The sequence below is a fragment of the Gossypium hirsutum genome, chromosome A08 (genome assembly GCF_007990345.1).
Source record: "Gossypium hirsutum isolate 1008001.06 chromosome A08, Gossypium_hirsutum_v2.1, whole genome shotgun sequence".
Taxonomy (NCBI): domain Eukaryota; kingdom Viridiplantae; phylum Streptophyta; class Magnoliopsida; order Malvales; family Malvaceae; genus Gossypium; species Gossypium hirsutum.
In genome coordinates, this window is record NC_053431.1 from 118,351,943 (window position 1) to 118,365,957 (window position 14,015).

The 14,015-nt window shown below is 32.2% G+C and overlaps 3 protein-coding genes across 13 annotated transcripts; 1 reads left to right on the forward strand and 2 right to left on the reverse strand.

The window, feature by feature from the left end:
* Positions 1-564: 564 nt before the first annotated feature.
* Positions 565-2,461, forward strand: LOC107962973 (probable phospholipid hydroperoxide glutathione peroxidase). Its single transcript, XM_016899563.2, has 6 exons — positions 565-816; positions 918-994; positions 1,106-1,167; positions 1,449-1,567; positions 1,889-2,056; positions 2,233-2,461. Exons 1-6 carry the CDS (start codon positions 769-771, stop codon positions 2,257-2,259), a joined length of 501 nt encoding a protein of 166 aa, XP_016755052.1. The 5' UTR covers positions 565-768; the 3' UTR covers positions 2,260-2,461.
* Positions 2,462-2,824: 363 nt separating this feature from the next.
* On the reverse strand, positions 2,825-6,417 carry LOC107962974 (AT-hook motif nuclear-localized protein 5). Its single transcript, XM_041074916.1, has 5 exons — positions 5,326-6,417; positions 4,842-4,909; positions 4,248-4,379; positions 3,468-3,626; positions 2,825-3,318 (listed from the first exon to the last, which is right to left on the reverse strand). The coding sequence occupies exons 1-5, from the start codon at positions 5,762-5,764 to the stop codon at positions 3,091-3,093; spliced, it is 1,026 nt and encodes a 341-aa protein (XP_040930850.1). The 5' UTR covers positions 5,765-6,417; the 3' UTR covers positions 2,825-3,090.
* A 1,733-nt stretch (positions 6,418-8,150) lies between these two features.
* LOC107962975 (putative pre-16S rRNA nuclease) lies at positions 8,151-11,638 on the reverse strand. 11 transcript variants are annotated; one of them, XM_041074918.1, is made up of 9 exons: positions 11,581-11,638; positions 11,325-11,446; positions 10,997-11,139; positions 10,735-10,792; positions 9,794-9,862; positions 9,612-9,707; positions 9,210-9,299; positions 8,762-8,796; positions 8,151-8,435 (listed from the first exon to the last, which is right to left on the reverse strand). In XM_041074918.1, the coding sequence occupies exons 1-9, from the start codon at positions 11,597-11,599 to the stop codon at positions 8,390-8,392; spliced, it is 678 nt and encodes a 225-aa protein (XP_040930852.1). In that variant the 5' UTR covers positions 11,600-11,638; the 3' UTR covers positions 8,151-8,389. The 11 variants fall into 11 exon arrangements, with proteins under 11 accessions (XP_040930852.1, XP_040930851.1, XP_040930853.1 ...); XM_041074917.1 differs by having other exon boundaries at positions 8,151-8,438; XM_041074919.1 differs by having other exon boundaries at positions 8,151-8,443; positions 11,581-11,637.
* Positions 11,639-14,015: the final 2,377 nt, after the last annotated feature.

Genomic DNA, 14,015 nt, shown 5'->3' on the forward strand with positions numbered 1-14,015 from the left:
TATATGCTTTAAGTCTTTGTATTCCTTACATATTTGAAATTTAGTCCCCTTACTTTTATTATAAGGAATTTAATCCCTCTACTTTCTAGATTTAGAAAAGCAAGTTGAATTGTTAACACATTTCTTTTGTTAAATTTAATATCGTTATATTGTCATTTTTTTAGTTACATGACTACCAAGTGAGTTTTTTTTTTAATTTCAAAATATCATATCAATAAATTTAACAAAAAAAAATTAAGATGTTAATAATTGGATTTTAATTTTGAAATCTGAAAAATAGAATAATTAAATTCTAAAAAATAAAAGTATAAGGATTAAATTCTGAATTTATAAAACTACTGAGACTTATAGTATATTATAACAAATTTTAAACCCAAGAAATGCAACTGTTTAACCAATTGAGAAATGGGCAAAGCGCAAAATGTTCCGTTCACACGCCCAAAACTCCAAAACAAGGAAAAGAGGCGCCCCATGACGTAGTCCCTGATGCAAATACGGCCCCAATTTATCTATCCGATGTGGGAACATATGAAAATTCCACGTTGTAAATTTTGCCTTCACGGTCATAAAAACGCGATACCCACACGACGTTTTGACCGTCGGCTCAAAATCCTATAAATTAACGCTTCATGGTTCCATTTTCAACTTGTATTAGCCTCGTTTAAAAAATAAATAAATTAAATCTTGATATAGTTGCTCTGCTTTTGCTTCTCTTATACTGAGTTCCAAGCAAAACCCTTTTTTTGTTTTTCGCCTGATTCCGCTGTTATGGCTTCTCAATCTTCTAAGGGATCAGTTCATGATTTCACTGTTAAGGTTGGTTTTGGGTTTAATTCAAATTTATACGCCCATTGATTAAATTTAATTTGTCTTTCATTTATCTCACTGGGTTTTGTTTTTGTATTTTGGATGTTCAGGATGCAAGAGGGAATGATGTTGATTTAAGTATTTACAAGGGCAAGGTTTTGTTGATTGTCAATGTTGCATCACAATGGTAAATTTCAATTTTGGAGGGTTTTTTCCCCCTATTGTCCATTATTAATCATTTTTTAATTAGTAGTATCTAGACATAGTTTTTACTTTTGCTGCTTAAATGTTGATGCAGTGGCTTGACCAATTCCAACTACACTGAGCTAAGTAAATTGTATGAGCAATATAAAGATCAAGGTTTGTTTTTGGCATCTTTTTGGCTTTATACATATATATGTGTATTATTTTTTTATATATAATATATTCCAAGAGGTTCTTGTGGTTGGAAAAAGTGGAAATGAAATTTTCAGGCATTTAGACCAAGTTGTCAGGAGGGCTTTACTTGAATAACATCCTGACCAAACAGGATTAGGTTCAGACTTAGTCCCAGATCGTAAAACGATGAGGACACTTGATTAATTGAGTTGTTACTATTTGTCCTAACTTTATATTATATTACTTGTTACTGTCTTGTGCAGGTTTTGAGATTCTTGCATTCCCATGTAACCAGTTTGGAGGACAGGAGCCAGGGAACAATGAGCAAATCTTAGAGTTTGCTTGCACTCGCTTTAAAGCTGAATACCCCATATTTGATAAGGTATATACCTTCTAGCCATATGAATGGAAGCACTGCTTGTAGTGTAGGTTAATATCTTTGGAAGCTTTGACTCTAGCTTACACTGAGAGGGTTGAAAATCAAATATCTTAAACAGACTCCTCTGTTGAACTAGGAATAGGTGAATTACTGTGTAGAGTTATCTCAAAATCAAGCCCTTTATAATGCTGTACTAAGATTATGAAATTATTAGTATTATCAATTGAGGAAGTTGTATGATGTCATGTGTTCTGGTTTACTCATGGGATTGTTGCTTCTACAGTGTTATAGAACCGACCTTAATGTCGTTTAATTTGATTACAGGTTGATGTGAATGGTGAGAAGGCTGCTCCCGTATACAAATTCCTCAAGTCTAGTAAAGGTGGACTTTTTGGGGACAGCATCAAGTGGAATTTTTCCAAGTTCTTGGTCGATAAGGAGGGCCATGTCTTCGATCGTTATGCTCCCACTACTTCTCCTCTTAGCATTGAGGTAAGTCCTGTTAATTTCATGTATTTTGCTAGTGATGTTGTAACAGGAGAAAGTGGAAATGAGAACATCCCAAGGGAAATTAAACCCTGGAATTGACATAAGTTCTGTATTTATAGACTGAATATCTTCACATATTGGGTTATATAACATCCAATGGTTGTTATTTCTATTTGCAGAAGGATATTAAGAAACTGCTGGCTTGAATTTGATGAGTGGAAGAGATTAGCTGATCACCTCATAGAGTCAATAAATTAGATATGCCTATGAATAAAAAAAAAACTATTCTATCTCTGTTTATGTTTCCCCCATCTCCTAATGATGGGGTTAGACTGTACTACAATTTAGAAGTTGTACCTTTTATAATATTTTATTCATCATGGAAAAGTACACATCTTTGTTTGTCTTTATGCTTGAATTAATTTTGCTATTAGCAACGAAATTTTATTGGTAAAACTACATGAAGATCTCGGATTGGATTTTATTTTTTTATTAAAAAATAGTAGTGTAAAATAAAATAATTAAAAAATTACATGTGACATCCCATATGTATCTCATGCTAATATAAATAAATTTTTTAACAAAAAATCAATTTACTCCTTAATTTAACCTTAACCATTTTACTTAAAAGTAAAAGATTAAATGCACTTAAAATTAAATTAATAATTTCAATTCTAAGGAAGAGAATTTACTCAAGTGACCAGAGAGCAATGTTGTACCAAACCACAAATTTCAGACATTTCAACTTAAATTACAGCACGACCTAATGGCTAAAAAAATGGCAACTTTTGTTTGCTTGAATTACCATTGAACCTTAAAATGACATCTCTTACAACTACAGATCAATGTTACTTTTTTAACTCCAAACTACACATCTTACAACAAGTTTCCCAGCCAAACTTGAGAAAACTCACAGTTGAATGTTACAATCTAGGTTAGGACAAACCCCATTTGCTCCTGTTGGCTGAATAGGAAAGATTTTAAAATTTTCCAACCTCTCAAAGGTTCAGTACATGTACAATAATACATATGTACAATCATCCTCGTGTCAAGTCAATATCAGTGTGAGGGTTTCTCAGATCAACCGGACGTGAACCAGGCCAAATGTTCATTGAAGGGGGAGTGAAATTCTGAGTTGAAGATGCAATGGTAGGCATGATTGATTTAGGGCTGAACTGGGGTACAGATTCCTTGCTGCCTTGAGGACTAGCTGGTTGTTTGGTCTTGGTTTTTGATCCCCCATAAATAAAACTGCATACCACTAGCTGAAGCAAATGCACAACGCATTAGAAAATTCAGATGCAAACATCATCTGGGTTGAGCCATACAGATAGATTTACTTCACACATCACAACTCATAAATAAGCACCAACATACAACCGTTAGTAAAATTTTGAGAAAACACAAAGGATACCTGAACTAGGCTTGATGCAATCAATGTTGCAACCCCACCACCTATGACCTGACCATCGGGAGTAGAAAGAGAAGCACTTATGCCACCTGTTCGATTGCGAGGTCCTCCATCCTCAGCAAGCAAATAAGAACCCGACAAGCATAATATCTCAAAACGGCCCTAAGAAAAGCTAAAACATATCAAATAAGTTTCCTCCAAGCTGCACAAGTATCACTAAAGGTTCGAAAGGATGAAGTGCATAAAATGAAAAGTTAATTGAATACCAAACTTGATTAAAGCTAATATTGTCAGGTTAAACTGAAGCAGTTGAATTTGTTTGCAAGCTAAGCCAACCTTTAACCAAAAGTTCTCTCCATTTATTTAAGCCCCAGGACCAACGTAAAAATTTCATATCAAGTTGCAAGTTCATCTGGGCAGAAATATTTTGGGAGCTAGATCCTGGACTCAAATACTATAGAAGTAATATAACCTCACTTTTACACGTACTATAGACATATAACCATAGCTATATATCACATCACTTTATTGCACAACAAAAAGGACAAAAAAAAGGCCTAAATTAATACATGATTAAGGCTACTATGCTCTGATTTTGGAAAATGTATTTAATCAAGAGTGTAAAAACACGTCAGTCATATTCCACATTTCAAAGTGCAATACTAAGAAATAATAAAGAAGCTAGTAAGTTATTCACTTATTTGGGCATCAAAAAGTCATGGCATACAAAATTTTACCATTTACAAAAAATGGAAAAATCAAAAGGAGCACAAGTGCCACAACCTCATATGTCACAGTAGGAGTAGATGATGCAGGCTGACGTAGGGTTACTGAGGAAACTGTACCACTGCCTGATAGGATGCAGACAGCCCTTGGTCTTTGTTGCGAAAAGGACAACATTTTTGCTACAATGTCCTGAAAAAAGAAGATACAGATGCAATTCCTAGATCAATATTTAGTTCAAGATGCCTAGGAAATTGCAGATGCTATTCACAACTAATCATATTAGGGTAAACCCATTAATGTTAATTTGAACCATATATGGGGTGTTCATGTTCATCATAAACCAATTCTCAAGGGCTCATGTTTACTTACAGCAGGGACAACCTCTCACACTCACAGTTTATAGGTAGTAAAACAGTCATGGTAGAGTGTGAAGTATTGTCTCTAAACTTTGCTCAAGTGAATTAGCATGAGTGCGTATGAATATAGTGCCCTTCATCATATTTTTCTAATTCATATCACTCAAACAGCCCTTCTTTCAGATGGTGAACATGTTTTACTCTCCATATATATAACCACAACTGCACAAGCAGTTAACTTTGATCTGAGTTTAAGAGTATTCAGTGCGAGATGAACTAGAAAGATGTATCATACTTCTCCAATTCCAACGGTGACAACATGAGGAGCAAACGCCTGCCCTGCTGAACTGTTCATCCATTCACCTAAAAAAAAAAACCAAACCTTTAAAGACGATCCCAGAAACCAGGTAGCATATATTTGCAACACAGGTGGTTACATAAGCTTCTAATTGAGCACTAAGTTCCAAAATCATGTTTACAGTCTAAGTATAAGCAAGGCAGCCACTGAATTAGGGGTATGTATAATCTAAGGACAAGCAACATATCCCTTCCAAAAGAGAACACCTTTTTTCATTTATAAAAAATGAGTCATAAAGGGTCTATTAACTGTGAATACACAAATAGCATAATTGTTCATATCAAAGATGAATTAAAGCCGAAAACTTTCAGATCATTGAGTAGGACAATAAAATAAAAGTCTAAAGAGACACATAATTGTTTCCTACCAAAGCCTCTTAGCTACATTCTAATTTGAACATCAAAATCCAGCAAAATCTCACCTAGAGATGCTAACTGTTGCTTCCTTCCAGTCCCAGGAGGCCGGCCTCGGTTTCTTTTTGGACCAGAAGCATCTGATCCTGATGAAGGCTTAGGCTTCGCAGACATAGGCAAAAGCCCCAATGAAACCTGCCCATCAGGCGCATATTTGCGAGGTCTACCTCTCTTCTTCTTTGCTGGCTCGCTCAGTGGCGTCCCAGAGGAGGCATCCATGTTAATTCCATGAGGAAAGCTGACATTTTTAAGCTCCCCAGTAAAGGTTGATCCAACATTAGACTGAAGCTGAACAGGAGGGTTAGATAAAGGCCTGAACCCAGGTTGAGAATGAAATGCTGCTATACCAGTGTGTGTTACTGAACCAGAACTAGACCCACCAACCCCTCTATGAATATAATAAGGAGCTGACCCGCCTGATAATGCCATAGCTTCTCTCCCATCCATGCATTTACTATTGAGACGCTAGCTTATTGGTACACAAGAAAAATTGTGTATTTAAAGCCTTTTAACCTCAAATGGTAACAAAGAAGAAGCACCAAAAAAATAGAAAATTTTGAGGAAAAAAAGGTTTTAGCAAGAAAATATAGCTTCCCAAGTAAGCCTTTCTAAACCCTAAATCTTCTACAGCAAACCTAATGATGTTCAAAAACAGGGGTTTTCAGGGTCCTTTTCTAAATGAGTAAAAATTTAAGGACCCGAGAAGCTTGAATTTAAACAAAAAGCAAACGAAACAAGGGTTAAGAGGTTGATTTTCACTACTAGAAAACCCATGATTAGAAAAAAGCTAAGCATTCAGTAACAAAGATAATGCCGAGTATGAAAAGCTTAAAGAACCAAACAAAGTAGGGAACTTTTAAAAGTTGGTGCACTGAGACTCAGCTCATCAAGGAAATAAACAAACCCTAGATTTGAAAACGGGCCCTAAAGCTTTGAGTAGAGAAATGGAAGAACAACTGGAAAAGTGAGGCAGAAACAAAGCAAGAAAAGACAAAGAGAAAAAATTATTTCAAAATTTAAGATCTTTTTGAATTAAAGGTGTATGACTATCATGTAGAAATGTAGAATTGAAGAGCTTTTTTGTTTTTTATTTTTCATTTTTAAAATAAAATTCTTTCCTTGGGGTTCGTTCGTTTTCTTACTCTTTCAGTGAAGAGTCAAGTTAATTATTTTGTAAAAAGTAAATTATACTACTTTCACTCAACTATTTAAAAATTCTAAATTAGTCTCGGTATTTAATAATCGAATGTGACATTAATCCACTATTGATAATCTTAACATTAAATGTACACTTTAATTATTTAATTTTAAAAAGTAACAAGTTGATTATCAAATTATTTGAAATTTATAATTTTTTTCTCTACAATAGTACTCCAGTCATTTTGCCACCGTTCGGCCTCTTCTTTCGATAAAAAACACGTTAAATTAATTTTTTTTCTCTTCTCTTCCAACTTTATGGTTTAACTTTTTTTTAAAATGTCTTAAAAAACTATTCGATCTTAGTTCACCATTATTGAATGGCGACTTGACTCAAATATGTCCCTTTTCTCAAAGAGACTTTTTCTTTAGCCTTTTGAATTGAGCTTCCTCGTTTGAAACTCTGTAACTCCTAAACAAATTTGGAACTTAGAGATTTTGTTTTCTTTGATTTTGTTTTGTATTGTTTGGGCATTACAAAAACACAAGACTTTTTACTATTTTTTTTATTTGCTTTCTTTTTATTTTTGTTTGTTTTGATTGTAGTTGTGATGATATTTAATTGTTGGTTCAGGATAAAGGTATGTGAATAGTGTGATAGTAATTTTTTTGGGATTATGATTTTAGCTAAAGGGGAAATGGTGAATAGATCAAGAATGAAAGGTTGTTGAGTAGGTTGGGTTAGAGATGAGGCGTGGGATTGATAGTGACTTTGCTAAGTTTTAGAGTTTGAGTTATTGATATTGTTTAGATTATAAAGCTAAAGAGTAATGGTGAAACGATTGAGTGAACAAATCATAAATTTATTTAACCCCACATCTAACATTCGTTATCTAGTTAATGGGTCAATGGTCAACTTATAACTTTCAAATCGTTCAATGATTTAATTTGTAACTTTCGAAATTTAGTAACCAAAGTGCAAATTTACCAGTATATCTTCTATTATAAAATTTTATGTCGTATTTATTTTGGTTATTTTGGTGTTACGATTTTACACAAATTCAAGCATTAATAGCTTATAACTACTCTAACTAGGGGTAAGTAAAACTTGATCTAACTCGAAAAATAAAAAAAAAATAAAAAAAATTTTGAGTTAATCAAATTGAGTTAGTCAAGTTATTTATTTATTTTTAGTCAACTTAAATAAATAATTTAAATTTTCAAGTTCTAGTCGAGTTGAATTTTACAATTTAAATAACTCGAATAACTCAAATGACAAATTAGAGAAAATACACCTTTAGTCCCTAACAATTTAAAAATGCACAAATTTATCATTTTCAATAGAAAATTATAAAAATAATTCAAAATATTTATAAAAGTTTTAAAATTTCATATTTTTAAAAATTAAAAAGAAATAAAGAATCCAAAGAATGTATAAAAAAATGTTTAGAAATTTAAAGAAATTTTCAAAATAATAATTTTAAGGCCCTAAACAAATAAATTGTAAATTCAAATTTATCATACTAAAATATCTTCTTTTTTTCTCTTCTTTTTATTTGAAAGAGTTTTCAAATATAAATGATTTTAAATTTACATTCTCTGACATGGAATTAGTTATGTTGTAAGAATATTTTATTTTGACATGTTTAATTTTTAAATTTAATTTAAACAATGTCATTTGATTTAACTCAACTCGAATTCAATTTCACTTGACTTTATTCAAAAAAAATTGAGTTAAAAGATAATAAAATAAGACTCATTAACTTGACTAACTCGAAAATTTTTCATTCAAATGGATCAAACGCTCTCCCTACCTCTAACCAAAACCAAGTATACTCGTGTGCTTTCATGCATCCAGATTAGCTTGTCCTCCTGTGGAATTAGGATACGAAGTATTTGTTAGGCTTGATTGGTACTAAAAGAGGCCAGCTAGCTTTAGATCCGAAACCCAAATAATATCATCTCTAAGATGTTGCAGCCCCTGCTAACCTTCGATGAAGATAAGAATGTTATAAAGCAATGGATGAAAAAATATCTGACAAGATCCCAACTCCATGGCAAAAGATATCAAGAATTCTTCTATGTTCCCACAAAGTAAATAAGGTTTAGTCGAAATGAAAACAGCAGAGTAACATTTACTTTTTGCTAGGCTGAGACCTGTTTGTTGGAGTGTTGGCAATACAATTGGGTTTTTATTTTCCTCTCAAAATGCCAAACTACTTCAGTATTTTCACATACAAAGCTAAGACCCTGGTGTTAATCAGATGACATAACGCCTAGATGTATACCAATAGGGTTATATCTCACCTATTTTCCTTCTTGTTCACATAATCCAGGTATGCCTGCAAATGAAAATATCAGAAAATGGAAATTTATAGTTTCTTTATAAATGTTTAACTTTAAGAGCATATTTAAAAACTGACCATAACCAACGCCGGATAAATAGGTTCAGTATCTCACAAGAAGAAAATTGACAAAAGAGGATCGTGGAATTTTAACATGCTAAAGAAGGTTTAGGCCCATCATCATCATCATCAAGTCAGCATTTAGAATATGGTATTGTAATATGGATTCTCTCCATTACCAAAATGATAACTTGCAATAACATGCGAACATGTAGCTGTCCTTATCTATGACCTTAACTGACTCGTACTACTGCTTTAACGTTTAAAATTTAAACTAAACAAATCTAATGCTTAAACATATTACTCGAGGAACTTACAAATTTACAAGGGACCAAAAGCAAGAAAGATACCTGAAGAATCTGAACAGCAGCGAACTTATCAACTACAGTTTTTGCTAGTACTGGATGCAAGCTCAAAGGCTTTATCAGCAATTCCACATTCTGTTGAGAATGCAAACTATGAGATTAGTTATTGCTTGCCATGAAATGCCACAGTAGTGACCCTCTCAAAAGGCATAGGTATAGGCATAGGCTTTGAAATCAGTCATTTCATCTGATTTAATCATGTAGAAAATAGTATATGATTGCATCCAGGATTAATGATGATATATTTAGATATGTGAAAAGGAAAGAGAATAAAACTCAATCTTGTATTTCAAGTCTTACTAATCTACTTCTGTTAAAGATTGTGAATTATCTGGATTAATTTTTTAAAGTTTTTTCTGATATAGCCACAAAACTACCAGCACCTACCTTTGATGTAAAGCGCTCATCCCAGAACGTAAACTTTAACCCATCAAGTTTTCCCGTCTCTGAAAGATCATCAATGAATAGCTTCACCTGTGTAGCCTAATTAAAATGAAAATAATAAAAAAAAATTAGGGAGCAAATAAGAGATTATGCTAACAGAGCATAAGGGAAATAATAATACACACATCAGGAGCAAGTCGTTGTCTGTCAAATGGATAGCCAACTACGAAGCCTACCAGAGAAAGTTCAGAGATCTGCATAAAGACAGGAGAAAAATGATCAAGAGTCATAAAGTAGATAGCTCAAAGTTCAAAAACAAGCAGCAGCATCCATGGCCTCAGATATATGCATATCTCTTCTCATACCAGTTGTTCCATGGGTGCATCCATAGACATAATTAAAAACAAAAAAGGAGAGAAGCAAGCCAACTTCACTTAAAATACGATTGTGAAATTGTTATGGCATGTTTCCGCAACTTGACTAGATGAGTTTTGACCCAAAAGTCCTATATTATTATGTTGTTTAGATGCTTCTAATGAAGGAACATATGGGACTCCTTGATATAGAAATAAAGGAGCACTCGAAGCAAAGATTAAGCAAAGGGAGACAAGATTAATCAAACGATTAAAAGATTCCACAAAGCAATGTAGCAGCACAAAAGCAGTCACATATGTAACAAAACAAAGATGGACAAGACAACTTCATCAAATACAAGTCCAGCAAAAAAAGTAAAAGAGACTATTGAATTTCCATAATCCCAGCAAACTTACACAAGTCCACATCTGCAACCCCAACTCCATGAAATGATAGGGAGAGAAAAATAAACAAAGTGACATCCTCCCATCAAATAACATGATCCAGATTCCACAAAAATATTTAAAACTAGGCCCCTTGTCTCTTCTCCACCACATTCCACCCCAAGCATCCTGTTTGCTAACTCACAAACAACAAAATATCTTGGGGCATTAACATTTACATGCATTATCTCACTATGGTTAGCAAGTAGCATGAGACTAACTCTTTCTAGGTAAAATTATTTTCAAAATCAGGAAGGTATACTCTCAAAAGTTATGTCAATTAAATACTAATGCCCAGCAACAAAGAAAGCAAATTAAACAACCCTCACCAGGCTTTGAAAATCATGAGCCACTAGATCAATATTTGTCTTCTTTCGAACCAAAACACTGCACAGATATATTAAAAATAAATAAACAAGCTTTTTAATGGTTCTATATCTCGTGAAGAATAATAACTCAGGGATATTAAATATCAAGTGTATTGAGATATCTATACCCAGACTTTCAAAGATTGTTTCAACATTGAGATCAAATAGTTGAAAAATACTTAGCATTGAGTAATGCTATCTGCAACATATGAAAATTATATACCTTAGAGGTGAGGCGATTTTATTATCGAGGTCTGAGATAGCTAATCCAACATACTTAACACCCACATCTAAACCAAGCAACCGTCCTCCTTGCGATGCATTTGATTTGACCAAATTTTGGAATAGGTGTAAAGGCTTTACGTACTGCATTTGTCTATCTATCAAATCATTACATCACAAGACTAAGAAAATTCAATGAAACATTTATTCGAACATTTTAAGAGCATTAATGAAGTTAGTTGCTTCGCCCCCGAAATTGAAAGTCGAAGGGCGAAGCAGTAAAAAGAAGAGGATGGGGAAAAGGGAAGGGAGCAAAATGTTCAACTTACAGAAAAAAAATAATGGCGAGTTTGTATGGGGATTAATTTCGAGCTGCAGCTGCTGAAGGAGACACGAAAGAGAAACACTTTCGTGTAAGGTCTAGCTGCTAGACTAAAGAACCCACTTTTACCTTCAATAAAATAGAAAAGGAAAACTTCAATTTATTACATTTTACTCATTCATATTATTGTTTTGTAAGATTTTAGTTACTGTATCATTATCCATTTAGAGGTAGTGTAATGAAAGTTATTATATTAAACGGACCATGCTCAATAACCATCATATCAGATCCGTGACACAATTTTCATTTGAGGGTAAGTAAGGCAAATCATAATGTCACTCTACATATACCTATACTAATAGGCCACTTAATTCTAATCTATCAATAACAACTTATCATGTGGCACTTTGGGATACAAAATTAAGGATGTTTTTGAGTCATGTGGCACTTTGGGATACAAAATTAAGGATGTGTTTGAGTGAGAAATTTGTAGAATGTATTTTATTTGTATAAATTTACTTATTTGAATAAATATATTGGACAAATTTAAAATATGAGTAATTTCAAAAGAGAATTTTAATAATTCAAATTTATTTTTCACATTTCAACTAAATAGGTGGTTTTCCAAAATTACTCATAACTTTATCTGATTTAGGGTTAATATGTAGTTTGTCCTTTAAATTTGTCCAACAGTATTTAGTTGATATCTAAAATTTCTTATACTTGTTGGTACTTGAACTTGTACTTTGTTACTCAGGTTGGTACCTTTGTTTGAACACTATTAGCTTATACTGATGTGGCACTGATAACCAATATGTTGCTGACACGTGGCAGCCTTTCAATATGTCACGTGACAAATATAAATTTTAAAAATTAAAAAACTTTAAAAATATATAAATTAATTAAAAAATATATTTTTTTTCACATGAAGAATGAACCTCCACAAAAATTTATATTCTTTTTTGTTAATTATTTATTTTTATAGATTTTTTATTTTTTTAAAATTTATACTTGTCACATGGCATACAAAGAAGTTGCCACATGTCATCGCCAGATTGGCTATCAATGTCACATCAGTACAAACTAATGATGTTAAAATAGAGATACCAACTTGAATAACAAAATATAAGTTCAAGTATCAACTAAGTATTAAAAAGAAAATTTGGTAGCAATTAAATACTTTTGGACAAGTTCAGGAGGCAAATTACATATTAACCCTTTGATTTAATACACATGATCTCATTATAAAATTAAAATTTAAACTTCAAATTTTATTTTATTTAATTGTAATGTATATTTTTAAAAATTTATTTCATTAAAACCATTTATAATTTTTTTGCAAATATAATGATATCCAAATTTTTTTAAAAAATCTATAACTGTATCCCATGTAATCTTGGAACTCATCAATGGTGTAAAAATTGAAATAGTGATTCAACCAATTAGACCACCAATCAATTATGATAAAATCAAAATAGAATGAAAAATACCCATAAACCGATTCGACTGATTGAATCACTAGTTTTTGTCTCAATTTTTATTTTTTTACCGGTTCACACTTGTTTATAAATTTAACTCAATTTTCTTAGGTTTTATTATTCATAAATTACAAATTTAATCCCTATACTTTAATCTAATCATATAATCCTCATACATTTTTATATAAATTACAATTCTAGTCAAATTTATTAAATTTTATTAAAAAAACTTGAAAATGTTCATAAAGATTACTATGAATACATTTAACAATTATAGTGTGATGGATATTGTGTGATGAACCAGAAAATGGTAGAGAATTTTAAGAGAAAGAGAAGAAAGAATGTAGAAAGATGAGAGGAGAAAGAATAATTTTTCTTTTCTTTTCATAACTGTTTCTGCCTCCTTTCCCCGTGATTAGGTGTTCATAGGCTGGGCCGAGCCAAGCTCAAAAAATGGGCCTAAAATTTTTCCCAAACTCAGCCCAAATAAAAAAATACTAAAACCCAAGCCCAGCCCGGCCAGGCGATATTAATTTTTTATATTATTTTTATATTCTTTTTAATACATCAAAAATACTAAAAGCATCAAAATAAATATTTCCCAACAAATTAAAAATAAATTTTAAAAAATATGTAGACTTAAATAACACTAAGATTGATGCAACTTAACAAGTAAGTGCCTCTAAAATAATAAAAAAATTAACAAATACCTTTAAAATAATAACAAAATGAACAATAAAATAAGTTTTATACAATATCCAAACAATAACAACAAAATATTAATAACATAATATTAAAATGGTAACAAAATAAGAAAAAAACAAGAAGAAAATAACATTAAAAAATATAAAAAAAATACAGAATTTTTTTGTCCTTTAGTGAATTCAGATTGAACTGGGCCAAGCAAAGCCCGAGCTAAAAATACCTTATCCAAAGCCCGGCCCATTTTTAAAATAGACTTTTTTTTTGTCAAAGCTTATTTTTCGAACCTATATTTTTACCCAAACCCTCCCACATTTCGGGCAAACCTTCGGGCCAGATCGGATAGCCTAGCCCATAAACACCTCTACCGTGATAAAAGAGAACAAAAAACCAATTACAGTTGGCATCAGTTAACTGCCATTCTTTCCAAAACGGTGTGTTTCACTACTACCCAATACGCGTCGCTTGACTCATGAATCCTACCACTGAAACGGTGCTTTTACATTACGACAATTAAA

What these genes read in the sequence shown, in the direction of transcription:
- LOC107962973 (XM_016899563.2), top strand. Translation starts at nt 769, where the DNA reads ATGGCTTCTCAATCTTCTAAGGGATCAGTTCATGATTTCACTGTTAAG. An exon ending in AATACCCCATATTTGATAAG is followed by an intron (nt 1,568 to 1,888) that starts GTATATACCTTC and finishes ATTTGATTACAG; the next exon opens with GTTGATGTGAATGGTGAGAA. An exon ending in CTTCTCCTCTTAGCATTGAG is followed by an intron (nt 2,057 to 2,232) that starts GTAAGTCCTGTT and finishes TTCTATTTGCAG; the next exon opens with AAGGATATTAAGAAACTGCT.
- LOC107962974 (XM_041074916.1), bottom strand. Translation starts at nt 5,764, where the DNA reads ATGGATGGGAGAGAAGCTATGGCATTATCAGGCGGGTCAGCTCCTTAT. An exon ending in GCAACAGTTAGCATCTCTAG is followed by an intron (nt 4,910 to 5,325) that starts GTGAGATTTTGC and finishes TTTTTTTTTTAG; the next exon opens with GTGAATGGATGAACAGTTCA. An exon ending in TCACCGTTGGAATTGGAGAA is followed by an intron (nt 4,380 to 4,841) that starts GTATGATACATC and finishes TTCTTTTTTCAG; the next exon opens with GACATTGTAGCAAAAATGTT.
- LOC107962975 (XM_041074917.1), bottom strand. An exon ending in AAAATCGCCTCACCTCTAAG is followed by an intron (nt 10,793 to 10,996) that starts GTATATAATTTT and finishes ATATCTGTGCAG; the next exon opens with TGTTTTGGTTCGAAAGAAGA. An exon ending in CTGCTGTTCAGATTCTTCAG is followed by an intron (nt 8,797 to 9,209) that starts GTATCTTTCTTG and finishes TTTCATTTGCAG; the next exon opens with GCATACCTGGATTATGTGAA.